This window comes from Mobula hypostoma, chromosome 7 (assembly GCF_963921235.1).
Source record: "Mobula hypostoma chromosome 7, sMobHyp1.1, whole genome shotgun sequence".
Taxonomy (NCBI): domain Eukaryota; kingdom Metazoa; phylum Chordata; class Chondrichthyes; order Myliobatiformes; family Myliobatidae; genus Mobula; species Mobula hypostoma.
In genome coordinates this window covers 12181608-12208942 of record NC_086103.1, presented here as the reverse complement: position 1 = coordinate 12208942, position 27335 = coordinate 12181608, and the positions used below count along the sequence as shown (strand labels likewise).

General features: G+C 51.3%; 2 protein-coding genes across 3 annotated transcripts in view; one reads left to right on the top strand and one right to left on the bottom strand.

The window, feature by feature from the left end:
* The window catches only part of gemin5 (gem (nuclear organelle) associated protein 5), a 76400-nt gene extending 73926 nt beyond the window's left edge, over positions 1–2474 (bottom strand). The window contains exons 1-2 of one of the 2 annotated variants that reach the window (XM_063053030.1): positions 2284–2474; positions 589–743 (exon numbers count right to left, since the gene is read on the bottom strand). In XM_063053030.1, the coding sequence (XP_062909100.1) occupies positions 589–735 (147 nt within the window). In that variant the 5' untranslated portion in view covers positions 736–743; positions 2284–2474. Of the gene's footprint in view, positions 1–588; positions 744–1845; positions 2127–2283 lie in introns of those variants that run through there. The other variant, XM_063053029.1, reaches the window with a different exon arrangement.
* Positions 2475–8430: 5956 nt separating this feature from the next.
* Positions 8431–25945, top strand: mrpl22 (mitochondrial ribosomal protein L22). The gene is made up of 7 exons (XM_063053028.1): positions 8431–8644; positions 8726–8768; positions 15062–15194; positions 20942–21007; positions 22873–22950; positions 24486–24555; positions 25629–25945. The coding sequence occupies exons 1-7, from the start codon at positions 8623–8625 to the stop codon at positions 25835–25837; spliced, it is 621 nt and encodes a 206-aa protein (XP_062909098.1). The 5' UTR covers positions 8431–8622; the 3' UTR covers positions 25838–25945.
* The last annotated feature ends 1390 nt before the right edge of the window (positions 25946–27335 follow it).

Below are 27335 nucleotides of genomic sequence, written 5' to 3'. Positions count from 1 at the left end.
GGAGAAATTTTTTTGGCCAGAGGGTCATGGATTTGTGGAATTCGTTGCCACATACAGCTGTGGAGGCCCGATCATTGAGGGTGTTTAAGGAGGAGATTGACAGGTATCTAATTAGTCAGGGTATCAAGGGATATGGGGAAAAAGCCGGAAATTGGAAGTAGATGGGTGAATAGTTTAGCTCATGGGGGAGCTGTGGAGCAGACTCGATGGGCCGAATGGCCTACTTCTGCTCCTTTGTCTTGTGATCTTGTGACATCCACATGGAGTACCAACTGAGCGCAGTGGTTAACGTGACACTATTACAGCTCAGTGCAGAGTTCAGAGTTCAATTCCGGCACCATCTGTAATGAGTCTGTACGTCCTCCTCACGAACGCGTGGGTTTCCTCTGGGTGCTCCGGTTTCCTCCCACAGACCAAAGACGGACAGTTCGGGTTAGTAAGCTGTGGACAAGCTACGTTGGTGTCAGAAGCATGGTGACACTTGTAGGCTGCCCCAGTCCCTGTTTTGATGGACCTGTGATGAATAAAGGGAACCTTCAAACTTTTAAATTTAATTTTTTCATCAACCTACATTGCTGACACACTAACCTGGTGAGCTGCGTGCTCCTTCAGCACGGCTTTAGTCTCCGTGTCCCAGATTTTGACAGTGCCATCGTCGGACGCGCTGGCGCAGATACCGGACAGGCCGGGATGTGGACAAAACACAAATCCCGTCACCCTCTCTGTGTGACCCATCAGCTCCCCTGCAATCCAACAGTAACATTTCTTATATTAAGACAGGAAGGGCTTAGAGGGATATGACCAAACTCAGGCAAGTTAAAGTAAAAATTAATTTATTATCAAAGTTCAAAGTAAACTTATTATCAGAGTTTGTTATATGCCACCATATACAACCCTGAGATTCATTTTCTTGCAGGCCTGCACAGTAGAACAGAGAAATACAATAGAATCAACGAAAAACTACACACAAAGACTGACAAACAACCAATGTCTAAAAGACAAAAGAATACAAAAACAAGAAATAATACTGAGAACATGAGTTGTAGAATCCTTGAAAGTGAGTCCATAGGTTGCTGAATCAGTTCATACCTATACTAATTGGGATTTATTTTCGTGCAGGCATATAGATAAAGAAACACAACAGAATTTTTGAAAATCTATACATAAAGACTAACAATCAACCAATCTACACAAGGCAAACTGTGCAAATAACACTGTAAACATTAAAATGTAAATGTATATTCCCCCCTCTATTTTCCCCCTGAGATGGGAATCTTGAACAGCAGAGATGAGATGGGCCAAAGGGCCTGTGTTGTGCCTCCGTGACTCTGAAAGAACAATCCTTCATCAGGCCTGGAAGGGAAAGGGCACAATGAAAGAGTAGGGGCAAGAGCAGGAGCTGGCAGGTGATAGGTGAGGTTGAAGGGAAGGCAAGGGGGTGGGGAGAGGGCTAAAAGGGGGAATGATCTGAGAACAACGGCGCTGGGGATGACAAAGACTGAAGAAGGAATCTGACCAGGAGGCAGTGGACCATGGAATAAGGGGCAGACAAGTTCAACATGGTCAGAGTGGGCCGAATGGCCTGTTTCCACGCTGTAGAGCTCTCTGTGCTTCCAGTTTAGGTACAGTATTGGGAGTTTCTGCCTGTCACATCTCTCCGAGGGACCCCATCCCCAACTCCTCGCCAACCGAAGAGTGAAAGGACATCTCCAAGGCTGAACAAGGGCGCTGCTGGGACGCATGGGGGATGAGTTAACCGATGCAGGTCTCTCCCTCTCGCCATCATACTTCCCCCTCTCCCCTCTCATCCTTCCCTCTCCCCCTGGGGGTGGGGGCGAGTGTTACCGAGGACGAGAGGCCGGTCCCGGGTAACCCCCAGCAGGAAGACTCCGTTCTTGGCTCCGAAGCCGAGGACGCCGCCGAGGCTGACGTCGCTGCAGCGGCTGCAGTACCAGTTCGGGGACGGGGTGAGCAGCCGGCCCGACATCGCCGCCCCCGAGCCGGCCTGCGGCTCCCCGGCCCCTCGCTCCGCGCTCTCCGCGGCTCCAGCTCCCGGCCCCGGTCCTGATCCCGTCCCGGGCATGAGGTCCGGTTCTCCTCGCCCGGCCTTCGGAGACTCGTGTGCGCCGCAGTCCCTCCCCTTCCCCTCCCGGGGAGGCAGCTCCTCCCTCCGATACCGCCCCCAGGATCCTGCTCAGTCCGCCGGCGTCGGCTGGCCTCCAGCCCGGGGGAACAACCACCCTCCCCTCGCAACACCCGGGACCGGACCCTCGGTGTCAGCACCTCCGTCCAGCCGACTTTGTCCAACACATCACCGGCGCCATCAAAGCTCAACGTGAAGTTGTTGTCCAGGTCCCCGCACCTCCCGTCCCCATATCCAACCCGGAGATTCAGTCTCAATAACTCTACAGAACCAGACCCACACAGGATCACGCCGACCAGGGGGGTTCAACCGAGTGCGAAAGGCCTCAAACTGTGCAAATGTAAAAAGAAATAAGAAAAATAGAAATGAATAAATAAACAATATCGTGAAAAAGATGAGTCATTGAAAAAGGCCAGTAACATCTTGAAGGATACCACTCCCATCAGAGTTTCTCTAACCCCCTCTTCCTTCCATTATCCCTCTCCCTCGCCCTCTCTCTATCCCCTCTCCCCCCTCCCTCTCCCCTCCTCTCCCTCTCCCCTCCTCTCCCTCCCCCTCTCCCCTCCTCTCCCTCCCCCTCTCCCCTCCTCTCCCTCCCCCTCTCCCCTCCTCTCCCTCCCCCTCTCCCTCCCTCCCCTCTCTCCCTCCCCCTCCCCTCCCTCCTTCCCCCTCCCCCTCCCCCTACCCCTCCCTCCTCTCCCCCCTCCCCCTCCCTCCTCTCCCCCCTCCCCCTCCCTCCTCTCCCCCTCCCCCTCCCTCCTCTCCCCCCTCCCCCTCCCTCCTCTCCCCCTCCCCCTCCCTCCTCTCCCCCCTCCCCCTCCCTCCTCCCCCCTCCCCCTCCCTCCTCTCCCCCCTCCCCCTCCCTCCTCCCCCCCTCCTCCTCCCTCCTCCCCCCCTCCTCTCCCCCTCCTCTCCCCCTCCTCTCCCCCCTCCCCCCTCCCCCTCCCTCCTCTCCCCCTCCCCCTCCCTCCCTCCCCCTCCCTCCTCTCCCCCTCCCTCCTCTCCCCCTCCCCCTCCCTCCTCTCCTCCTCCCCCTCCCTCCTCTCCTCCTCCCCCTCCCTCCTCTCCTCCTCCCCCTCCCTCCTCTCCTCCTCCCCTCCTCGCCCTCTCCCCCTCCCCCTCCTCCCCCTCCTCCTCTCCCCCTTCTCCCCTCCTCCTCCCCCTCCTCCTCATCTCCCCCTCCTCTCCTCTCCCCCTCCCCTCCTCCTCTCCCCCCTCTCCCCCCCACTCCCCCTCCCCCTCCCCCTCCTCCCCTCTCCCCCTCCCCCTCGCCCTCTCCCTCCCCCCCGCCCCCCTCTCCCCCTCCCCCCTCTCCCCCTCCCCCCTCCCCCTCCCCCTCCCCCCCTTCTCCCCCTCCCTCCCTCTCCCTCCCCCTCTCTCCCTCCCCTCTCTCCCTCCCCCTCCCTCCCTCTGCCTCCCTCCCTCTCCCTCCCTCTCTCCCCCTCCCCCTCCCCCTCTCCCCCCCTCTCCCCCTCCCCCTCTCCCCCCCCTCTCCCCCTCCTCCTCCCCCTCCCTCTCCCCCTCCTCCTCCCCCTCCCCCTCTCCCCCTCCCCTCTCCCCTCCCCCCCCTCCCCCTCCCTCTCCCCTCCCCCTCCCTCTCCCCTCCCCCTCCCTCTCCCCCTCTCCCCCTCCCTCTCCCCCTCTCCTCCCCCTCCTCCCCCCCTCCTCCCCCTCCTCCCCCCCTCCTCCCCCTCCTCCCCCCCTCCTCCCCCTCCTCCCCCCCTCCTCCCCCTCCCTCCACTCTCCCCCCTCCCCCTCCCTCCACTCTCCCCACTCCCCCTCCCTCCCCTCTCCCCCTCCCCCTCCCTCCCCTCTCCCCCTCCCCCTCCCTCCCCTCTCCCTCTCCCCCTCCCCTCTCCCCCTCCCCCCCTCCCCTCTCCCCCCTCCCCCCCCCCCCCCTCTCCCCCTCTCCCCCCTCCCCCCTCTCCCCCTCTCCCCCCTCCCCCCTCCCCCCTCTCCCCCTCTCCCCCTCTCCCCCTCCCCCCTCTCCCCCTCTCCCCCTCCCCCCTCTCCCCCCTCCCCCTCTCCTCCCTCCCCCCTCCCCCTCTCCCCCTCTCCTCCCTCCCCCCTCCCCCTCTCCTCTCCCCTCTCTCCCCCTCTCCTCTACCCCCTCCCCTCCCCCTCTCTACCCCCTCCCCTCCCCCTCTCTAGCCCCTCCCCTCCCCCTCTCTAGCCCCTCCCCTCCCCCTCTACCCTCTCCCCCTCCTCTCTCCCCCTCCTCTCTCCCCCTCCCTCCCCTCTCCCCCCTCCTCCCTCCCCTCTCCCCCCTCCTCCCTCCCCTCTCCCCCCTCCTCCCTCCCCTCTCCCCCCTCCCCCTCCCTCTCCCTCCCCACTCTCCCCCCTCTCCCTCCCCCCTCTCCCCCTCTCCCCCTCCCCCCTCTCCCCCCTCCCCCTCTCCTCCCTCCCCCCTCCCCCTCTCCTCCCTCCCCCCTCCCCCTCTCCTCTCCCCTCTCTCCCCCTCTCCTCTACCCCCTCCCCTCCCCCCCTCTACCCCCTCCCCTCCCCCTCTCTACCCCCTCCCCTCCCCCTCTCTAGCCCCTCCCCTCCCCCTCTACCCTCTCCCCCTCCTCTCTCCCCCCTCCTCCCTCCCCTCTCCCCCCTCCTCCCTCCCCTCTCCCCCCTCCTCCCTCCCCTCTCCCCTCTCCCCCCTCCTCCCTCCCCTCTCCCCCCTCCTCCCTCCCCTCTCCCCCCTCCCCCTCCCTCTCCCTCCCCACTCTCCCCCCCTCTCCCTCCCCCCTCTCCCCCTCCTCCCCCCTCCCCCCCCCCCCCTCCCCTCCCTCCCCCCTCTCCCCCCCTCCTCCCTCTCCCCTCCACCCTCTCCCCTCCCCCTCTCCCCTCCCCCTCCCCATCTCCCCTCCCCCTCCCCATCTCCCTTCCCCCTCCCCCCTCTCCGTCCCTCCCTTTTCTCTCTCCCTCCCTCCCTTTTCTCTCTCCCTCCCTCCCTTTTCTCTCTCCCTCTCCCTCCCCTTTCTCTCTCCCCCTCCCTCCCCTACTCTCTCCCCCCTCCCTCCCCTACTCTCTCCCCCCTCCCTCCCCTACTCTCTCCCCCCTCCCTCCCCTACTCTCTCCCCCTGCCTCCCCTACTCTCTCCCCTCCCTCCAATTTCTCTCTCCCCTTCCCTCCCCTTATTCTCTCCCCGCTCTCTTCCCTTTTTCTCTCTCTCCCTCCCCCTCCTTTCTCCCTCCCCCTCCTTTCTCCCCCCTCCCCCTCCTTTCTCCCTCCCCCTCTCCCCTCCCCTCCTTTCTCCCTCCCCCTCCCCCTCCGGTCTCCCTCCCCCTCCTTTCTCCCTCCCCCTCTCCCCTCCCTTCTCCCTCCCCCTCTCCCCTCCCTTCTCCCTCCCCCTCTCCCCTCCCTTCTCCCTCCCCCTCTCCCCTCCCTTCTCCCTCCCCCTCTCCCCTCCCTTCTCCCTCCCCCTCTCCCCTCCCTTCTCTCTCCCCTATCTCTCTCTCATCTCTCTCTCCCTCCCCCCTTCTCTCCAGTTCAGGAGAATGAGGGGGATCTCATAGAAACATTCCAAATGTTAAAAGGCCTGAACAGATTAGATAAAATGGCAAAGTTATTTCCCATGGTAGGGGATTCTAGGACAAGAGGGCACGACTTCAGGATTGAAGGACGTCCATTTAGAACAGAGATGAGGAGAAATTACTTTAGTCAGAGGGTGGTAAATCTGTGGAATTTGTTGCCACGAGTGGCTGTGGAGGCCAAGTCATTGGGTGTATTTAAGGCAGAGATTGATAGGTATCTGAGTAGCCAGGGCATCAAAGGGTATGGGGAAAAGGCAGGGGAGTGGGGATGACTGGAAGAATTGGATCGGCCCATGATTGAATGGCGGAGCAGACTCGATGGACCGAATGGCCTGCTTCTGCTCCTATATCTTATGGTCAAAAGACCTCAAACTGTGCAAATACAAAAAGAAATAAGAAAAACAAATAATGATAAATAAGCAATAAATATCATGAAAAAGATGAAGAGTCATTGAAGGTGAGTCCATTGGCAACACTTCAGTGATGGGGTGAGTGAAGTTATCCCTTTTAGTTCAAGACCCTGATGGTTGAGGGGTAATAATTGTTCCTGATTCTGGTGGTGAGGATCCTGAGGTCTCCTGAACCTTCTTCCTACTGGAGGACATATGTACACAAAGGTGCTGGAAAAAGGCCAGAAACATCTTGAAGGATCTCACTCCCATCAGAGTTTCTCTAATCCCCTCTCCCTTCCTCTCTCAAACTCCATACCCCTCCCCCTCTCTATATATCCCCTCCCCTCTTCCTCCCCTCTCCCTTCTGTCTCTATCCCCCTCTCTCTTTTCTCCCTCTCTCTATCCCCTCTCCCTTCTCTCACTCTATCTGAAATTTGGAAGATTGATGGGGGATCTTATTGAAACATATAACATCCTAAAGGCTAGATGCAGGAAGATTGTTCCCGATGTTGGGGAAGTCCAGAACGAGGGGTCACAGTTTGAGGATAAAGGGGAAGCCTTTTAGGACTGAGATCAGGAAAAACTTCTTCACACAGAGAGTGGTGAATCTGTGGAATTCTCTGCCACAAGAAACAGTTGAGGCCAGTTCATTGGCTATATTTAAGAGGGAGTTAGATATGGCCCTTGTGGCTAAAGGGATCAGGGGGTATGGAGAGAAGGCAAGTACAGGGTTCTGAGTTGTATGATCAGCCATGATCATACTGAATGGCGGTGCAGGCTCGAAGGGCCAAATGGCCTACTCCTGCACCTATTTTCTATGTTTCTATCCCCCCCTTCTCTCTCTCTATCTCCCTCCCTCCCTTCTCTCTCTCTATCTCCTTCTCCCTCCCTTAATGACATGAAGCTGGGCGGCAGTGTTAGCAGTGAGGAGGATGCAAAGAGGATGCAGGGTGACTTGGATAGGTTGGGTGAGTGGGCAAACTCATGGCAGATGCAATTTAATGTGGATAAATGTGAAGTTATCCACTTTGGTGGCAAAAATAGGAAAACAGATTATTATCTGAATGGTGGCCGATTAGGAAAAGGGGAGGTGCAACGAGACCTGGGTGTCATTATACACCAGTCATTGAAAGTGGGCATGCAGGTACAGCAGGCGGTGAAAAAGGCGAATGGTATGCTGGCATTTATAGCGAGAGGATTCGAGTACAGGAGCAGGGAGGTACTACTGCAGTTGTACAAGGCCTTGGTGAGACCACACCTGGAGTATTGTGTGCAGTTTTGGTCCCCTAATCTGAGGAAAGACATCTTTGCCATAGAGGGAGTACAAAGAAGGTTCACCAGATTGATTCCTGGGATGGCAAGACTTTCATATGAAGAAAGACTGGATGAACTGGGCTTGTACTCGTTGGAATTTAGAAGATTGAGGGGGGATCTGATTGAAACGTATAAGATCCTAAAGGGATTGGACAGGCTAGATGCAGGAAGATTGTTCCCGATGTTGGGGAAGTCCAGAATGAGGGGTCACAGTTTGAGGATAGAGGGGAAGCCTTTTAGGATCGAGATTAGGAAAAACTTCTTCACACAGAGAGTGGTGAATCTGTGGAATTCTCTGCCACAGCAAACTGTTGAGGCCAGTTCATTGGCTATGTTTAAGAGGGAGTTAGATATGGCCCTTGTGGCTACAGGGGTCAGGGGGTATGGAGGGAAGGCTGGGGCGGGGTTCTGAGTTGGATGATCAGCCATGATCATAATAAATGGTGGTGCAGGCTCGAAGGGCCGAATGGCCTACTCCTGCACCTATTTTCTATGTTTCTCTCTCTATCTCCCTCTCCCTCCCTTCTCTCTCTATCTCCCTCTCCCTCCCTTCTCTCTCTCTATGTCCCTCTCCCTCCCTTCTCTCTATCTCCCTCCCTCCTCTCTATCCCTCCTCCCTTCTCTCTATCCCCCTCTCCCTGCTCTCTCCCCCTCCCTTCTCTCTATCCCCTCTGCCTTCTCTCTCTCCCTCCCCTCCCTCTGTACCCCCTCTCCATCTCCGCGCTGTCTATCCTCCTTTCTCCCCCAACTCTCTGCCTTCCTCTTGCTCTCTGCCCCTCCCTCTCTCCCTCCCAAACGTTGTGTATCCCCGGGGAAAGTCTGTAAACGCTGGGAATCCAAAGTAACAGATGCTGGAGGAACCCAGCAGGTGAGGGGAGGGTCTGAGCTGAGCATCATCTCTCTGGACGCTGCCCGACCTGCTCACTTCCTCTTTCATTCTGTCGGCGTTGCAATGTCACGTGTCTTTCCCGGCTACGGGTCCCGCGCGCTCCGAGGAAACGCGTTTCAAAACTGCGACCGACCCATCCAGCCAGGCCAGCGTGGCGAACGCTTCGTTGGGTCCCTCAGTCGTAGCGCCCACGCTGGACGCACCGCTTTCCCCGTTAATCTAAAAGCCGACACACACACATACAGAAAAATAAAATTTGATAAGTCATCAGTCTAAGCCGGTCAGCCATTGCAATCGAGGGCGGAGTGGGGAATCGGAGTGTGCGATTGGACGAGCCTGGGTAGTGTGTCCGATTGTAACATGGCAACTTCCCTCTGGCCGGGTGGGTGTCTGTGCAGAGTTCGCTCAGTAAGTGTCGCCGGCCCCTCTCTCCCGTTCTTATTTGTCTCCGTCTCTGTTTCAGGTCTGGCTGCCGTGAGGAATCTCCTGACACACGTCCATTCAAGGTGAGAATGCAGGCTGCGTAGTTGCGCTGGCCAAGGGGTTAATGTATGAGGGGTGTGTTAGAGTCACAGAAAAGTACAGCACAGAAACAGGCCTTTCAGCCCGTCGTGTCCGTATCCAACCAGTTAGACTTCCTACTCCCGTCGACCTGCACCCAGACTGTAGTTTGATGCCTCTGGGTCTGTACTCGCTCGAGTTTAGAACAGTGAGGAGAGATCTCATTGAAACCTATCGAGTATTGAAAGGTCTAGATAGAGTGGATGTTGCCTATAGTGGGGGAGTCAAGGACCAGAGGACACAGCCTCAGAAGACAAATTCCATTTGGAACATTTCTTTCACCAGAGGTAGTGAATCTGTGGAATTCATTGCCACAGGCGGCCGTGGAGGCCAGGTTATTGGATATTTTTAAAGCGGAGGTTGATTGGTCAGGGGATCAAAGGGTGAAAGCAGGAGAATGGGGTTCAGCGGAATAATAAATCAGCTTTGATTGGATGGCAGAGCAGACTCGTTGGGCTGAAGAGATGCTTCCAAAAAGCCATTCTTTTAAAGTGAAAATAATGCCAAGAGACTCATCTATGCACAAAAACACAAAGACTGGGGTGCTGGACAATGGCAGCAAGTACGCTGGGCTGACAAGTCAAAGTATGAAATTTTTGGCTCAAACAGGAGGAGCTTTGTCTGTTGAAGAGCTGCAGAGCTCTACAGGATGAGTGTCTGCAGCCAACAGTGAAGCATGGCGGAGGTTCCTGCAGGTTTCCGGCTGCATTTCTGCAAATGGAGTTGGTGATCTGGTCAGAATTCATGGAATCATCGATGCTGAGAAGTACAAGCAGATTCTCATCCCTCACGCAATACCCTCAGGGAGACATCTGATCAGTCCTAACTTCATTCTGAAGCAGGACAATGATCCCAAACACACGGCCAAGGTCATAAAGAACTACCTTTAGCGAAAAGAAGAACAAGGAGTTCTGCAACAGATGGTACAGCCTCCTAAGAACCGTGGGCAACATTATTGAGGCTGTCAGGGATTACCTGGAGACACAGAAGCAAGTGAGACAGCCAAGTCTGCAGAAGAACTGTGGCAAGTTCTCCAAGATGCTTGGAACAACATACCATCCAATCTTATAAAACTCCACTGCAGTGTGCCTAAGGGAATTGATGCAGTTTGAAAGGCAAAGGGTGGTCACACTACATATTGATTTGATTTTTTTTATTGTTTACTGCTCTTTATAGTAATTTTTTTGATATTTAGAAACCATCTTTGCTTTACAGAATTTTTTACACGTGCCTAAGACTTGCACAGTACTGTAAGTCCTTTATGACTGATAGGCCGCTGATACATTGGAAAGTTTTGACTACTCGTCGCAGAGCCCCCAGCTCGTGTTTTCCGCCTGATCGATCCTCTAAAACCCACCTTTTCTGCGGGCACAACAAAGCTCATTCAGTGTCCAAAACCATGTGTCTGTGTGTCTATCATCTGACCTTCTATTTATCTCACTGCGCTGAATACCAACTGTCCATCAACCAGCTCCTCCCTTCTCTGTCTGTAAGAACTTGGAAGCTACTAGTGGCCTTGTAGAACGTGTAAACACGCTGCCAAAAAACCATAACACCATCTCAAAGCAGTCTTCGCCTCTCTCTCTCTTTCTTTCTCTCTCTTTTTGACAAGGTGTCTGTGTTCCACAACTCTCTCTCTCTTTTAAAAGTACAGTTCATAGGGGTAATTCAGGACCCTGTCACATTTACACAATTTGTCCTCTTTTGCACATTGGAGGCTTGTCGGTCTTTGTATTGTGTGTTTTTTTTTGTGGAATCTATTGTATTTCTTTATTTTCCTGTGGGTGTCTTCAAGAAACCGCCAAGAGGACCTCAACCTTGTTGTAGGATTTGGAGGCTTGCATGCCTCAAAGACTGGGAAAGTTATGCTGACTGGAGTCTCGGCCTTGTGCTTTGACTCTTGGTAGGGTAGGTCAAAGGGTAGAGGCTAAGAGTGGTCCATCGGTCCCCCAGGTTTGGGGGTTCAGCTCAGGGTTAACAACCCTGACTAGGCACACAAGACTGTTATGGAAGCAGCAATGAAGAATCTTTCGACATCTGAGTGGCCAAGGACAGACAGAGATGAACGACCTTCATTACCATCCGAAACACCAGCAGCCGTAATGGGCATAAAAAGTAAGTAAGTATCATTCTAGTTCAAAGTAAGCTTCTTATGTGTACCATATACAACCTTGAGATTCATTTCAAAGCATTAATCATCATCAAATGCCTATAATGCCGCTGATAGTTAGGGCAGCAATGAAGGTCCTCCATCTCTCTCTGTCCTTGGATATCTTCTCGACTGTGCCCCAGGAGTGGTTCAGGGACTTCATTTTGGTACGGCTCCAAGTTGTATTTGGTCTCCCATGTTTTCTCCGTCCATCAGGGCTCCAATGAAGTGCTGTCTTGATGATGGAGTTGGTCTGTCTCTTCTCATCATGGGCCCGATCCACCTCCCAACATTTAGGCTTCTGCTGTGAAATGACGACAGCTTGGCACAGTCGTTCTCTGTCACACGCCAGCGTTCTGCTAGCTTGCCAGTGTTGCACGTGGTTCGTACATTCCTAAAAACCAATTTTGGTCTTGATCTTGGTGGTGTTCAGGGCTTCCAGGGAAGGTGGGACCTGTACAGAAGGGATGGTTTGCAACTGAACTGGAAGGGGACTAATATCTGAGCGTGAAGTTTGTTAATGCTGCACAGTGGTGTCCAGGGTTGCAGGGGGATGGGAACCAGAAAGCCAGAACAGTTAGTGAAGAGGTTGTGGAGGGCAGATGTTGGTATGTCCTCAGACAAAGTCAGGAATCCAAAGGTTGAGCATGGTGCTACGTAGTGTCCTGAGTTGTCTCTATTTCAATGCAAGAGGTATCGTCGGAAAGGTGGATAATGAAGCTGAAGATGAGGCAATGTGAGGTGAGAGGAGGCTGTTGACGGGGCAAAATTGCAGGCAACAGGATGAGTTGCAACGTAAAAGGCAGACAAAATCAAAAAAGGGTGAATACAGGACTGAAGGTGATATATTTGAATTTGTGCAGTGTGTGGAGTAAGGTAGATGAACTTGCAGCACAATTGCAGATTGTCAGATATGATGTTGTAGGTATCACTGAATCATAGCAGAAAGAAGAATATAGCTGGGAGCTTAATGTCCAGGGATTAACATGGTATCGAAAGGACAGGCAGGAAAGCAGAGGGGGTGGTGTTGCTCTGTTGGTAAGAAATGAAATCAAACCACTAGAAAGAGGTGACATAGGGTCGGAAGGTATTGAATCATTGTGAATAGAGCTAAGGAATGCAAAGGTAAAAAGACCTTGATGGGAGTTGTGTACAGACCTCCAAACAGTAGTAAGGATGTGGTCTGCAGATTACAATGGGAGATAGAAAAGGCGTGCCAAATGAGCAATGTTACAATAGTCATGGGGATTTCAATGTGCAGGTAGATTGGGAAAATCAGGTTGGTGCTGGATTCCAGGAGGGGGATTTGTTAAGAGTGCTTACGAGATGGCTTTTTAGAGCAGCTCATGGTTGAGCCCACTAGGGGATCAGCTATTCTGGATTCGGTGTTGTGCAATGAACCAGAATTGATTAGGTTCTTAAGATTCTTTTACCTTAAGGTAAAAAAACTTTTAGGGGCAAGTGATCATAATATGATCAAATTGACCCTGAAATTTGAGAAGGGGAAGCAAAAGTCGGATGTATCAGTCTTAAGGTGGAGTAAAGGGAATTACAGATGCACGAGAGAGGAGTTGGCCAGATTGATTGGAAAAGAACACTGGCAGAGATGACGACAGAGCTGCAATGGCTGGGATTTCTGGAAGCAATTCGGAAGGCACAGGATATATACATCCCAAAGAGGAAGAAGTATTCTAAAGGAAAGATGGCACAACTATGGCTGACAAGAGAATTGAAAGGCAACATAAAAACCAAAGAGAGGGCAGATAATAGAGCAAAAAAATAGTGGGACGTCAGAGGATTGGGAAGCTTTTAAAAACCAACAGAAGGCAACAAAATAGTCATTAAGAAGGTAAAAATAGAATACAAAAGTAAGCTAGCCAATAATATTGAAGAAGATACCAAATGTTTCTTCATATATATATAAAGTGTAAAAGAGAGGTGAGAGTGGATTTCGGACTGCTGGAAAACGATGCTGGAGAGGTTGTAATGGTGGACAATGAAATGGCGGATGAACTGAATAAGTATTTTACATTAGTCTTCACGGTGGAAGACTCTAGCATTGTGATGGAAGTTCCAGGTAGCAGGGGACATGAAGTGTGTGAAGTTATCATTACTAGAGAGAATGTTATTGGGGAAACTGCAAGGCCTGAAGGTAGATAAGTCACCTGGACCAGATGGTTTACACCCCAGAGTTCTGAAAGAGGTGGCTGAAGAGACTGTGGAGGCATTAGTAATGATCTTTCAAGAATCATTAGATTCTGGAATAGTTCCAGAAGACTGGAAAATTGCAAACGTCACTCCAGTCTTCAAGAAGGGAGAGAGGCAGAAGAAAGGAAACGATAAGCCAGTTAGTCTGACCTCAGTGGCTGGAAAGATGTTGGAGTTGATTATTAAGAATGAGGTCTCAGGGTACTTGGAGGTACATGATAAAATAGGCTGTAGTCAGCACGGTTTCCATCAGGGAAAACCTTGCCTGACAAATCTTGTGAAATTCTTAGAAGAAATAACAAGCAGTATAGACAAAGAAGAATTGGTTGTGCACTTGGGTTTTCAGAAGGCCTTTGAGAAGGTGCCACACATGAGGCTGCTTAACAAGCTACGAGCCCGTGGTATTACGGGAAAGATTCTCTGATGGTGAAAACAGTGGCTGACTAGCAGGAAGCAAAGAGTGGGAATAAAGGGAACCCTTCGTTAGTTGACGGCCGGTGACTAGTGGTGTTCCACGGGGGTCTGTGTTGGGGCCGATTCTTTTTATTAGATAACGGAATTGGTGACTTCGTTGCAAAGTTTGCAGGTGATGCAAATATAGGCGGAGTAGCAGGTGGGTTTGAGGAAGTAGAGAGGCTACAGAAAGACAGACAGATTTGAAGAATGGGCAGAGAAGTGGCGAATGGAATACAGTGTCAGGAAATGTATGGTCATGAACTTTGGTAGAAGAAATGAAAGGGTTGACCATTTTCCAAATGGAGTGAGAAAACTGAGGTGGAAAGGGATTTGGGAGTCCTTGTGCGGGATTCCCTAAAGGTTGAGTGGTGAGGAAGACAAATGCAATGTCAGCATTCGTTTCAAGAGAACGAGAATATGAAAGCAAGGATGTAATGTTAAGACTTTATAGAGCACTGGTGAGGCCTCACTTGGAGTATTGTGAGCAGTTTTGTGTCCTTGATCTTAGAATAGATGCTGAAAACGGAGAGGTTTCAAAGGAGATTCATAAAGATGATTCCAGGGTTGAATGGCTTGTCATATGAAGAGCGTTTGATGGCTCTGGGCCTGTATTCACTAGAATTCAGGAGAATGAGGGATGGAATGGTGAAAGCCTTGATAGAGTGGATGTGAAGAGGATGTTTCCTCTGGTGGGAGAGTCCAAGACCAGAGGACACAGCCTCAGAACAGAGGGGCATCCTTTTAGAATGGAGATGAGGAGGAATTTCTTTAGCCAGGGAGTGGTGAATCTGTGGAATTCTTTGCCAAAGACAGCTGCAGAGGCCAAGTCTTTGTGTATATTGAAGGCAGAGGTTGATAGATCCTTGATTGGCCAGGGCGTGAAGGAATACGAGGAGAAGGCAGGAGACTGGGGCTGAGAGGAAAATAGGATCAGCCATGATGAAATGTCAGAGAAGACTCAATGGGTCAAATGGCATACTTTTGCCCTATATCTTATGGTCTTATGGTGTTCAACTCTTCCTTCATCAAGACTCAGGAATACTATCACACACAGATACAGGATTCTTCTTTGCTATTTCCATAAACAAATTCTTTTGTCCAGTCAAGGTTGCTAGCCCTGAGCTGAACCTCCGAACCTGGAGGACCAGTGGACTGCTCTTAGTCGGGCCTCTACTGTTTGATCTGTTTGGCATGGGTGAACCCACCACGAGTCCGCGCACAAGGCCATGGACTCCCGTCAACAAGGTTGTGGTTTTCTTGGGGGAGACTGACCTTCACCTAAGTTAAATGTCGGCACAACATTGTGGGCTGAAGGGCCTGTACTGTGCGGTGATGTTCTCTGTTGAGGATTTGGAGAGGACACAGAAGAGATTCATCATGATGCTTACCTACATTGTTCAACACTGCACCAATCTGCCCCCTCAGGTTACAGGCATCATGCACTATCGTTCCTCACTCGAACTTTCACTCGAGCCTTGCTCTGCCTGCCAAAAACTGGGAGAGGAAGAACCGGAAAGTCTACCCCCCACAGCTGCCGCACGAGCCTCGCCGGCCAGTGGTGAGTTGCCCCTTTCCTGGGTCTCTGAGTCAGCTTCATCATCACAAGCATATGAAATGAGCAGCATTTCCCGATAGCCAACCATTTTAATTGTAATTCTCATTCCCATCCCAAAATGTCGGTCCATGGCCTCCTCTTCTGCCATGGTGAGGCCGCTGTCAGGTTGGAAGGGCAACACCTCACATCTTTCCTGGATAGCCTCCAACCTGATGGCATGAACATCATTTTCCCCAACTTCTCAACTTTTCCACCCTCTCCCAGTTCAGTCCTTTTCCATTTCCCATTCTAGTTCCCCTCTCACCCCTTCTCTTCTCTCCTTACCTGCCTATCACCTTCCTGTGGTTCTCCTCCATCCCTTTCTCCCATGGTCCCCTCTCCTGTCTCATCAGATTCCTTCTTCTTCAGCCTTTTACCACCTATCACCTCCCAGTGTCTCACTTCATCCTCCCTCCCCATCCACCTTCCCCCTCACCTGGTCTCACCTATCACCTCCCAGTGTCTCACTTCATCCCCCCTCTCCCCCACCCACCTTCCCCCTCATCTGGTCTCACCTATCACCTCCCAGTGTCTCCATCTCCCTCCCACCCCCACCCACCTTCCCCCTCACCTGGTCTCACCTATCACCTCCCAGTGTCTCCATCTCCCTCCCACCCCCACCCACCTTCCCCCTCACCTGGTCTCACCTATCACCTCCCAGTGTCTCACTTCATCCCCCTCCCCCACCCACCCACCTTCCCCCTCATCTGGTCTCACCTATCACCTCCCAGTGTCTCACTTCATCCCCCTCCCCCATCTACCCACCTTCCCCCTCACCTGGTCTCACCTATCACCTCCCAGTGTCTCACTTCATCCCCCCTCCCCCACCCACCCACCTTCCCCCTCACCTGGTCTCACCTATCACCTCCCAGCGTCTCACTTCATCCCCCTCCCCCACCCACCCACCTTCCCCCCACCTGGTCTCACCTATCACCTCCCAGCGTCTCACTTCATCCCCCTCCCCCACCCACCCACCTTCCCCCTCACCTGGTCTCACCTATCACCTCCCAGTGTCTCACTTCATCCCCCTCCCCCCCACTCACCTTCCCCGTCACCTTGTCTGACCTGTCACCTGCCAAGCTCTCATATTTTGCATGTTGTATATGAAATGTTTTGTTTTGCAGCAACAATACAGTGCAAGATGTAAAAATTACTATAAGTTACAATAAAAATCAATAGTGAAAAAGAGGAATAATGAGATATTGAAAGTCCTAGATGGTGGTTGTGGAGGGGATATTTCCTATTGTGGAGAGTCAAGGACCAGAGGGAGGTGAATCTGTGGAATTCTCTGCCACAGATGGCTGTGGAGGCCAAGTCATTGAGGATATTTAAAGTGGAGATTGATAGGTTTTTGATTAGGGTGCCAGAACTTACTGGGAGAAGGCAGGAGTGTGGGGTTGAGAGGGATATTAAATCAACGATGATGGAACAGCAGAGCAGAGTCAATGGCCCAAATCTGTGGTAACACACAAAATGCTGCAGAAACTCTGTAGGTCAGGCAGCATCTATGCAGCGGAACAAAAAGTTGGAGTTTTGGGCCAAAATTCTTAATCAGGACTGGAAAGGAATTGAAAAGATGCTAGAGTAAGGAGGTGGGGGGGGGGGGGAAGGAGGAGGACAAGCTGGGAGGTGACAGGTGAGACCAGGTGAGGGGGAAGGTGGGTGGGGAAGGGGGATGAAGTGAGACACTGGGAGGTGATAGGTGAGACCAGGTGAGGAGGAAGGTGGGTGGGTGGGGAGGGGGATGAAGTGAGACACTGGGAGGTGATAGGTGAGACCAGGTGAGGGGGAAGGTGGGTGGGTGGGGGTGGGTGGGGGAGGGGGGATGAAGTGAGACACTGGGAGGTGATAGGTGAGACCAGGTGAGGGGGAAGGTGGGTGGGTGGGGGGGGGTGTTGAAGTGAGACACTGGGAGGTGATAGGTGAGACCAGGTTAGGGGGAAGATGGGTGGGTGGGGGAGAGGGGGATGAAGTGAGACACTGGGAGGTGATAGGTGAGACCAGGTGAGGGGAAGGTTGGTGGGTGGGGGAGGGGGGATGAAGTGAGACACTGGGAGGTGATAGGTGAGACCAGGTGAGGGGGAAGGTTGGTGGGTGGGGGAGGGGGGATGAAGTGAGACACTGGGAGGTGATAAGTGAGACCAGGTGAGGGGGAAGGTGGGTGGGTGGGGGAGGGGGATGAAGTGAGACACTGGGAGGTGATAGGTGAGACCAGGTGAGGGGGAAGGTGGGTGGGTGGGGGAGGGGGGATGAAGTGAGACACTGGGAGGTGATAGGTGAGACCAGGTGAGGGGGAAGGTGGGTGGGTGGGGGAGGGGGGATGAAGTGAGACACTGGGAGGTGATAAGTGAGACCAGGTGAGGGGGAAGGTGGGTGGGTGGGGGAGGGGGGATGAAGTGAGACACTGGGAGGTGATAGGTGAGACCAGGTGAGGGGGAAGGTGGGTGGGTGGGGGAGAGGGGATGAAGTGAGACACTGGGAGGTGATAAGTGAGACCAGGTGAGGGGGGAGGTTGGTGGGTGTGGGAGGGGGGATGAAGTGGTAACCTGGGGGGTGACAGGTGGAAAGGGCTGAAGAAGTAGGAATCCGATGGTAGAGGAGAGTGGACCATGGGAGAAAGTGAAGGAGGAGGGGCAGAGGGAGGTGATGGGTAGTTGAGGAAAAAAGAAGGGATAACAGGGGAGCCAAAATGGGGAATGGAAGAAAGGGGAGGTAGGGGAAATAACAGAGGTTTAAGAAATGAATGTTTATGCCATCACGTTGGAGGTTACCAGACAGAATATGAGGTGCTGCTCCTCCATCCTGAGAGTAGCCTCATGGTGGCTGTAGATGAGGCCATGGATCAACATGTCAGAATGGGAATGGGGTAAGGAATTAAAATGGCTGTCCACTGGGAAATCCTGCTCTTTGCGGGTGAAGCGAAGGTGCTCGGCAAAGTGATCCCCCAATCTACGTTGGGTCTCACTAATTTAGTGGAGGCCGCATCAGATTCAGTAGATGACCCAACTGGCTCACATAGAGATGATGTAGCCTCATCCCATTTGCCTCATACAGATGATGTAGTTCAAAGTGCTTTACAATGGGATAAAAGTATAAATGTGAAGGATAAAATATAATTAAAGACAAAAAATTGTTTGTGAAAAGTGAGGTTGAATAAATTGGTCTGGAGCTGGAGTTTAAAAATGTCAACTGAGTCCAGGTGAGGCGACACTTCACCTGTGAGTCGGCTGGGATGATATACTGCGTCCGGTGCTCCCGATGTGGCCTTCTATATATTGGCAACACCCGACGCAGACTGGGAGATCGTTTTGCTGAACACCTACGCTCTGTTTGCCAGAGAAAGCAGGATCTCCCAGTGGCCACACATTTCAATTCCACGTCCCATTCCCATTCTGATATGTCTATCCATGGCCCCCTCTACTGTCAAGGTGGAGGATTCCAAATACCTGGGGATACAAATTGACAATAAACTGGACTGGTCAAAGAACACTGAGGCTGTCTACAAGAAGGGTCAGAGCTGTCTCTATTTCCTGAGGAGACTGAGGTCCTTTAACATCTGCTGGACGATGCTGAGGATGTTCTACGAGTCTGTGGTGGCCAGTGCCATCATGTTTGCTGTTGTGTGCTGGGGCAGCAGGCTGAGAGTAGCAGACACCCACAGAATCAACAAACTCATTCGTAAGGCCAGTGATGTTGTGGGGATGGAACTGGACTCTCTGACGGTGGTGTCTGAAAAGAGGATGCTGTCTAAGTTGCATGCCATCTTGGTCAATGTCTCCCATCCACTACATAATGTACTGCGTGGGCACGGGAGTACATTCAGCCAGAGACTCATTCCACCGAGACGCAACACAGAGCGTCATAGGAAGTCATTCCTGCCTGTGGCCATCAAACTTTACAACTCCTCCCTTGGAGGGTCAGACACCCTGAGCCATTAGGCTGGTCCTGGACACTTCCTGGCATAATTTACATATTACTATTTAATTATTTATTGTTTTATTACTATTTAATTATTTATAGTGCAACTGTGACAAAAACCAATTTCCCTCGGGATCAATAAAGTATGTCTATGACTATGACTAAGATGAAGCCACACTCAGGTTGGAGGAACAACACCTTATATTCCGTCTGGGTAGCCTCCAACCTGATGGCATGAACATTGACTTCTCTAACTTCCGCTAATGCCCCACCTCCCCCTCGTACCCCATCCGTTATTTATTTTTTATTATTATTATATACATTTTTATCTCTTTTTCTCCCTCTGTCCCTCTCACTATACCCTTTGCCCATCCTCTGGGATTCCCCCCCCCTTTCTTTCTCCCTTGGCCTCCCGCCCCATGATCCTCTCATATCCCTTTTGCCAATCAACTGTCCAGCTCTTGGCTCCATCCTTCCCCCTCCCACTTTCAAATCTCTTACTATCTCTTCTTTGAGTTAGTCCTGACGAAGGGTCTCAGCCTGAAACGTCAACTGTACCTCTTCCTGGAGATGCTGCCTGGCCTGCTGCGTTCACCAGCAACTTTGATGTGTGGTTGAGTCTGTATCCCTTATTGTTTTAAATTCCACAGTTTAAGAATGTAGTTCAGAAAAGCTAAGCTGACAATTATCTTTTGAGGAAGATCCTTTAAGAGACTGAAGGTGGGGAGGACATTTAGTTCTTATGGCAACATCTCAATGCCTCTGGGTTCATTGGCCATTCAGAAACCTGGGGGTGGTGAAGAAGCTGCTCCTGATTTGTTGAGTGTGTGTCTTCACCCTCCTGTACCTCCTCCCTGATGGTAGCGATGAGAACAGGGTTGTCCTGGGTGTGAGGGCCCTTAGTGATGAACGCCACCTTCTTGAAGGATCACCTCTTGAAGATGCCCTTGACAGCATCTGCACCATGTTCTATAGTCATAGTCATAGTCATAGTCATACTTTATTGATCCGGGGGGAAATAGGTTTTCGTTACAGTTGTACCATAAATAAATAGTAATAAAACCATAAATAGTTAAATAGTAATATGTAAATTATGCCAGTAAATTATGAATTGTCCAGGACCAGCCTATTGGCTCAGGGTGTCTGACTCTCCAAGGGAGGAGTTGTAAAGTTTGATGGCATCAGGCAGGAATGACTTCCTATGATGCTCTGTGCTGCGTCTCGGTGGAATGAGTCTCTGGCTGAATGTACTCCTGTGCCCACCCAGTACATTATGTAGTGGATGGGAGACATTGTCCAAGATGACATGCAACTTAGACAGCATCCTCTTTTCAGACACCACCGTCAGAGAGTCCAGTTCCATCCTCACAACATCACTGGCCTTACGAATGAGTTTGTTGATTCTGTTGGTGTCTGCTACCCTCAGCCTGCTGCCCCAGCACACAACAGCAAACATGATAGCACTATAATCGATTTTCCCGTGGCCCTGGTGAGTTCAAATGGAGTGGGGATTTCATATCTGTAAAATCTATTTGCAGTCCATTTCCCTTTCTGTTCCGTTTCCGGACCATGGTCAGAACCTTCCGAGGTTCCTGACCTCTGGCAATCCAGGCAGCAAGCCTGGTTCTGTCCACACACTCTGGGCTCCTCCGGCTTGCATTCCAGACTACCGAGGGAGGCAAATACCGAACCACCGTGAATTCTGAACGGTGTGATGTACGGGGAGCGGGTTGGTGAGACTGAAGGCCGAGGCCGAGGTTTTGGACCTTACACCATCTCCTCTCCATCCACAGGAGGTTTATCACTGCAGAAGACAGATTAAATATAGCAAGGACAAGATGTGGTACCTGGCAAAGATGGTGAGTCTGTGAAGTATGGTTACCATGGTGATGTGTCTCGTGGCAAGCTGACAATCGTGCTTTGTGCTTGCTTATCAGGGGAAGTATCACCTTCTGTACCTGTCACTTTCCGCACCAATTACTTTGATTATGGACTTCCAGAATCAAAATTGTTATCACTGGCAAAAGTCTTGGGCACATATATATAGCTGGAGTGCCTGAGACTTTTGCTCAGTATTGTATTTGTCAATTTGTTTGTAAATGCATTGGGAGCAAAGGATGTTTGGAATGGTGAGGGTGGAGCGCCTTGTGAGGGGGGTGGGACAGGTGGCAGAGAAGGAGTATCGGGGTGGGGTGGGGTGCGGGTGCGGGTGCAGACACATCCAGTCCTGAGACACCAGACAAGGTCATTTGATTCCAAACAATTGATTATTTATCGTTACAGGATGTCTCTCTGGTGCTTCCCGCTCCCTCCCCTCGCCCTTCCCCTTTCCCCAGCCATGATTCCCCTCTCCCTACTCCCTTCCCACTCTCAGTTCCCAATGGAGAACCACACTAGAATCAGGTTTATCATCATTCTCATATGTTTGTTCTGCAACAGCACGACAGTGGAATACATAAAATTACTACCGTACAGTGCAAAAGTCTTAAGACACTCTAGCTATATGTACGTGTGCCTAAGAAGAGAGATTGAATAGCGTGAAAAAACTCACCCTATTCAATCTGTCGTTATAACTACAGCTCTCCATTCCAGCCACCAATAACGTGATCGAAATTAAACTACACAGGTCAATTGCGACCTTCCGGTGTCTTGTCCCGAAATGCCAACAATTTATAACCTTCCACAGATGCTGCCTGACTTGCCGAGATCCTCCAGCATTTTGTGTGTGATGCTCTGGACTTACTGGATCTGCAGAATCTCTTATTGTACCCTGAGTGGTCCTCAGATAGGAATTAAAACAGTCCCAGAGTACAGTGAAGTAGACTCTTGACTTCACAAGCAATCTCATCATGGGATTTCTGTAAAATTTGACCCTCGCCCATTTTTACAGATACACCATAGAATCACCTGTTTGGATGCATCACCACTTGGTACGGCAAGTGTCCTGTCCGTGACCACTGCCCTGTCTCGATACACGATGGTTTGGTACAACTTCTGTCTGTGACCACTGCCCTGTCTCAATACGTGAAGGTTTGGTACAACTGTTCTGTCTGTGACCACTGCCCTGTCTCAATACACGACGGTGTGGTGCAACTGTTCTGTCTGTGACCACTGCCTTGTCTCAATATGTGAAGGTTTGGTACAACTGTTCTGTCTGTTCTGCCCTGCCTCGATACATGACAGTTTAGCACAACAACTGTTCCGTCCATGACTGCTGCCTCAGTAAAGCAGCCGGCAGAATCAAAGACCTCCACCCACCCCATACATTCTCTCTTCTCCCTCTCCCATCAGGCAGAAGATACAAAAGCCTGAAAGCAGGTCCCACCAGGCTCTACCCCACTGTTATCAGACCATTGAAATGGTTCCCATGGTACAATAAGATGGACTCTTGACCTCACAGTCTCCCTCATTATGACCTTGTACCTTATCGTCTGCCTGCACTGCACTTTCTCAGTAACTGTGACATTTTATTCTGCATTCTGTTATTGTTTTCCCTTGTTCTACCTCGATGCACTCTGTAATGATCTGATCTGTATGAACAGTGCACAAGACAAGGTTGTCACTGTATCTCGGTACATGTGACAATAATGACCCAATTCCAACACCATGCCAGGGTGGTGCAAGACCTGGGCATAATGGTGCAGAGGTTCTGGGTATCGGGAGCTGGAATCGAAAGAGCCTCCTGTCTGTAAACCAGATTTAACATCTGTGTTTTTATTGGTAGATAAGAGGGATGACCTTTGACCAGGCTGTTGCCCAACTCCAGTTCAATGACAAAAAGGGAGCAAAGGTTATGTTGGAGGTAAGAGACATCTGAAGACTACACAATGTCCATATTATGAGGAAACATGGAATACATTAGGCCTTTATTCCCTGGCACGTAGGAGAATGTGGGGAGATTTGATTGAGCTATAATCATGAGTGGTATATATAGGGTAAGAGCTAGCAGGCTTTTTCCATGGAGCAACACATAAAATGCTGGAGGAACTCAGCAGGTCAGGTAGCATCTGTGGAAAAGAGTAAACGGTCGATGTTTCAGGCCAGTTCCTGCAGCATTTTGTGTGTGTTGCTTGGATTTCCAGCATCTGCAGACTTTCTCTTGTTTGTGATTTTTCCACTGAGGTTGGGTGAGACAAGAACACAAGGTCATGGGTTAAGGGTGAAAGGTGAAATGTTTAAGGGGAGCATGAGGGGGAACCTCTTCACTCGGAGGGTGATGTGAGTTTGGAACAAGCTGCCAGTGAAGATGTGAGGTCAATTTCAACATTTGAGAGAAGTTTGGAGGGGTTAGGAAGTCTGTCATTCAGACACAGGTAAATGGGACCAGGTGGGAGATCAGGTTGGTATGGACTCGATGAGCCAAAGGACTGTTTCTGTGCAGTATTATTCTATTCTCCCTGTTGGCCCACTTCTAAATCATAAGAAAAGCTCGCACTTATATAGCACCATTAACTCATCGCTGCTTTGTAACGCTTCTGACAGCTTCCCAAGATCTTTCCACTCTTCCAATTTATCCTTTGCTTTCTTTTTCTGGGGAACGTGAGCATGTCTGACGTGGCCAGGATTTAAAGCCCAGCCATGATTGGCCCATGAGGAGGAATTTCTTTAGCCAGAGGGTGGTGAATCTCGATGGCTGGAGAGGCCAAGTTATTGATGTATTTAAAGTGTAGGTTGATAGGTTCTTGATTTGTCCAAGTCAGGGAGAAGGCAGGAGAATGGGGTTGAGAGGGTTAATAAATCAGCCATGATGAAATGGTGGAGCAGACTCATTGGACCGAATGGCTGAATTCTGCTTCTGTGGTCTATGCTCTCAGAACTCAGAGCAAGGGCTTTGGAAAGTGATGCTAGCTTTTAGCCAAGCAGAAAGAATGGTTCGTCCTGAGTGACAGGTTGCTGCTCTCTCTCTCTGTCTGCCTGTCTCCTGTCTACCACAAACTGCAGAGAGACCTGACAGGCATTTATAAGCTTATGAGAGTCATGTAGGCAGAGGATATCTGTTTCCCAGGATTGCGACATCCAATACCAGAGGGCATGCATTAAAGGTGAGAGGAGGTTATTTCAAAGATGTGAGGGGAAAGGTTTCTTTTTACACAGAGGGTGGTGTGTGCCTGGAACGTGCTGTCTGGGAGAAACATTGGAGACGTTTAAGAGACATTTAGATAGACTTATGAATATGAGGAAAATGGAGGGTTATGGACACTCTGTAGGCAGAAGAGATTAATTTGATTATGAATTTATTTGGTTAGGCACAACACTGTGGGCTCAAGGGCTGTACTGTTCTACGTTATATAATGCAATTGCCTCTCACCCTCTCCCTCCATCTCCTGTCTGCCTCAGGTCCTTCTAGAAGCTCAGGAAATGGCAGTGAGGAACCACAACCTGGAATATAGATCCAACCTCTACGTTGGTAAGCCCCAGCTCCTGGGTGTTGCTCTGGGAATTCTGCTGTCTCTGTGTCCCCCTTCACTCAAGGCATGAGGCCAGAGCCCAGTTCATCTGGCCTGGGTTTTATAGGATAATGGTGCTACCGGGCGAGGGTGGGGGCTGTTGATAAAGGCGGGGAGGTCGAGGGGAATGGGGAGTTAGCAGGATCGAAACTGGCAAAGGCACAGTGGGGTCAGTTTTGTTTCACCTCTGGTTGGTTGGGGAATAAAACCATCAATTTCAGCGACGGCTGGATTCGTTCCATCCCTCCGTTCTCCACGACTGTGTTTTCCTCTCTCCTTTTCTCGCTATACCTCTTTATTTTTCTCTCTCCATCTGCCCATCTCTGTGACTCTCTCTACATGCCTCTGTGGCACTCCCTCTGCCCGGTCCTGCATTTCTCTGTAACTCTCCCTCTCTGCCTGTCCCTGAATCTTTGAGACTCTCTCTCTCTTCACCCATTCACGTGTCTCTGCAACTCTCTCTCTTCGCCCATTCCCGTGTCTGTGACTGTCTCTCTTCGCCCATTCCCGTGTCTTTGTGACTCTCTCCCTTCGCCCATTCCCGTGTCTTTGTGACTCCCTCTCTTCGCCCATTCCCGTGTCTGTGACTGTCTCTCTTCACCCATTCCCGCGTCTCTGTGACACTCTCTTCACCCATTCCCGTGTCTTTGTGGCTCTCTTCGCTCATTCCCATGTCTTCGTGGCTCTCTCTCTTCGCCCATTCCCATGTCTTTGGGACCCTCTCTCTTCGCCCATTCCCATGTCTTTGCGACTCTCTCTCTTCGCCCATTCCCGTGTCTTTGTGACTCTCTCTTTTCACCCATTCCTGTGTCTTTGTGACTCTCTTTTCACCCATTCCTGTGTCTTTTTGACTCTGTCTTCACCCATTCCCATGTCTCTTCACCGGTCTCTGTGCCTCTGCGACTCTGTGTCTCTCGTCTGGAACTCATGACCTTTGGACTGTGTGAAAGTTGAGGAAGGGGGAGGGTAGCCACCCTCGAGCACAGTCCCTTTGGGCTCCCTCTCATCGCCTGCTTCTCCCCTCTCTGACCAGCCGAGTCCTTCTCCAGTAAGGGCCAGTACCTGAAACGTCTGCGTTACCACGGTCGGGGCATGTTCGGCATTATGGACAGGGTCTACTGTCACTACTTTGTGAAGCTGGTGGAAGGCAGCCCCCCGATCGAGAAGAAGACCACCGGACTGGACCAGGCCAAAGAGTACGTGCAGAGTTTACGCAACAGAACCATTATCCACGCCCTGTAGCGGGACCAGCGTAGCTGTGTTTGAGGCATTGCCTGTAATCGGTGTGTATAACTGTTGTAAATAAATAGCACGTGTTGTGAGACTGTTCTCCAGTGTTTGACCTTTACAATTACCTCGTTTAGCTCCCTCCTCTTGTTTTCCATTCCCCTTTCTGGTTACCTTTTCTCCCCTGGATCCTCTTTCCCATTCTCTCCTCACCTGTCTATCACCTTCCCCTGGTTCCCCCCCTCCTCCTTCCCTTTCTCCCATGGTCTACTCTCCGTTCCTAACAAATTCCTCCTTCTGCCCTTTACCTTTCCAACCTATCACCTCCCAGCTTCTCACTTCATCTTGGAGAGTGGTGGGTGGGTGCGACGCCCTGCCTGCGGTGGTGCACATTTAAGATGGGCACATGGATGATAGAAAAATGAAGGGTTACCATATGTGAGAGGGAAGGGTTAGACTGAGACCTTAGAGTAGGTTAAAAGTTCTCATCCCTTCTCACTTGCCCATCACCTCCCTCTGGTGCTCCTCCTTCCCTTGCTCCATGGCCCACTTACCTCCCCCATTAAATTCCTCCTTCTCCAACCCTTTACCTATCACCTCCCAGCTTCTCAGTTCACCTCCCGCCCCACCCACCTCAGCTAGCCTCACCTGTTACCTGCATCATACACAACACGAGACCTTCCATTGGTCAGGATTGACCATGGGCGTTGCATCCTTGTGTCGCAGGAGTTGCCAGTCAGCGTGAAACTCAACGTGGGACAGCCCTAGGGACTCCAGCTCTAAATTTTTCTTTGAGGTTTACTTCTTAAGCCTTCTCCATGAGTGGATAGCCACAAGGCAGCAGAGGTTTGAGATCAGAGTTTTCTTTTTCCCAGATGAGCTACTAACCCCAGCTGATGAGCCCCATCTGCCCAAAGCGACTGGTTTTAAGGCACCAGTAACCCGCCTTTGTTTCTTCTCCTGTCACTGGAAACAGTTACGCGTGCCATTGGGAGCATTTACAGGTATTGGGGGCTTATCCCTGGTTAGAACAATCTTAAAGAAACACACACTCAGGATCTCAGCAGGTCAGGCAGCATCTATAGAGAGAAATAGATAAAATGATTCATCCAGACTAGAAAAAGGGGAATTAGCTAGTATCAGTCTCTCCTCATCTCTGGTCTAAAGATCTGAAAAAGGTGGAGGAAGTCTACCTTTCACTTGCCTCCCTCATCCGGATCCTCCACCAATCAGCTACCAGCTCTTCTTCCTCCCCTTACCCCCAACCTTTTCATACAAGCTGTTTCCTCCGATGAAAGGTCTTGACCTGAAAGGTTGTCTGTCCATTTCCCTCCACGATTTTGCCTGACCCGCTGAGTTTCTCCAGCAACTTCTGTCTTGCCCCCAAACACAGTTTGTCCCATGCAGTCTTTCCCCTAACCACCCCACCCCTCCAACAGGGAGCAGGAGAAGGAAAGGCAGACAGAGGACTTCAAGGAGCAGTGGTCTGGGCAACTCCCTTGGCCGCTTTTTG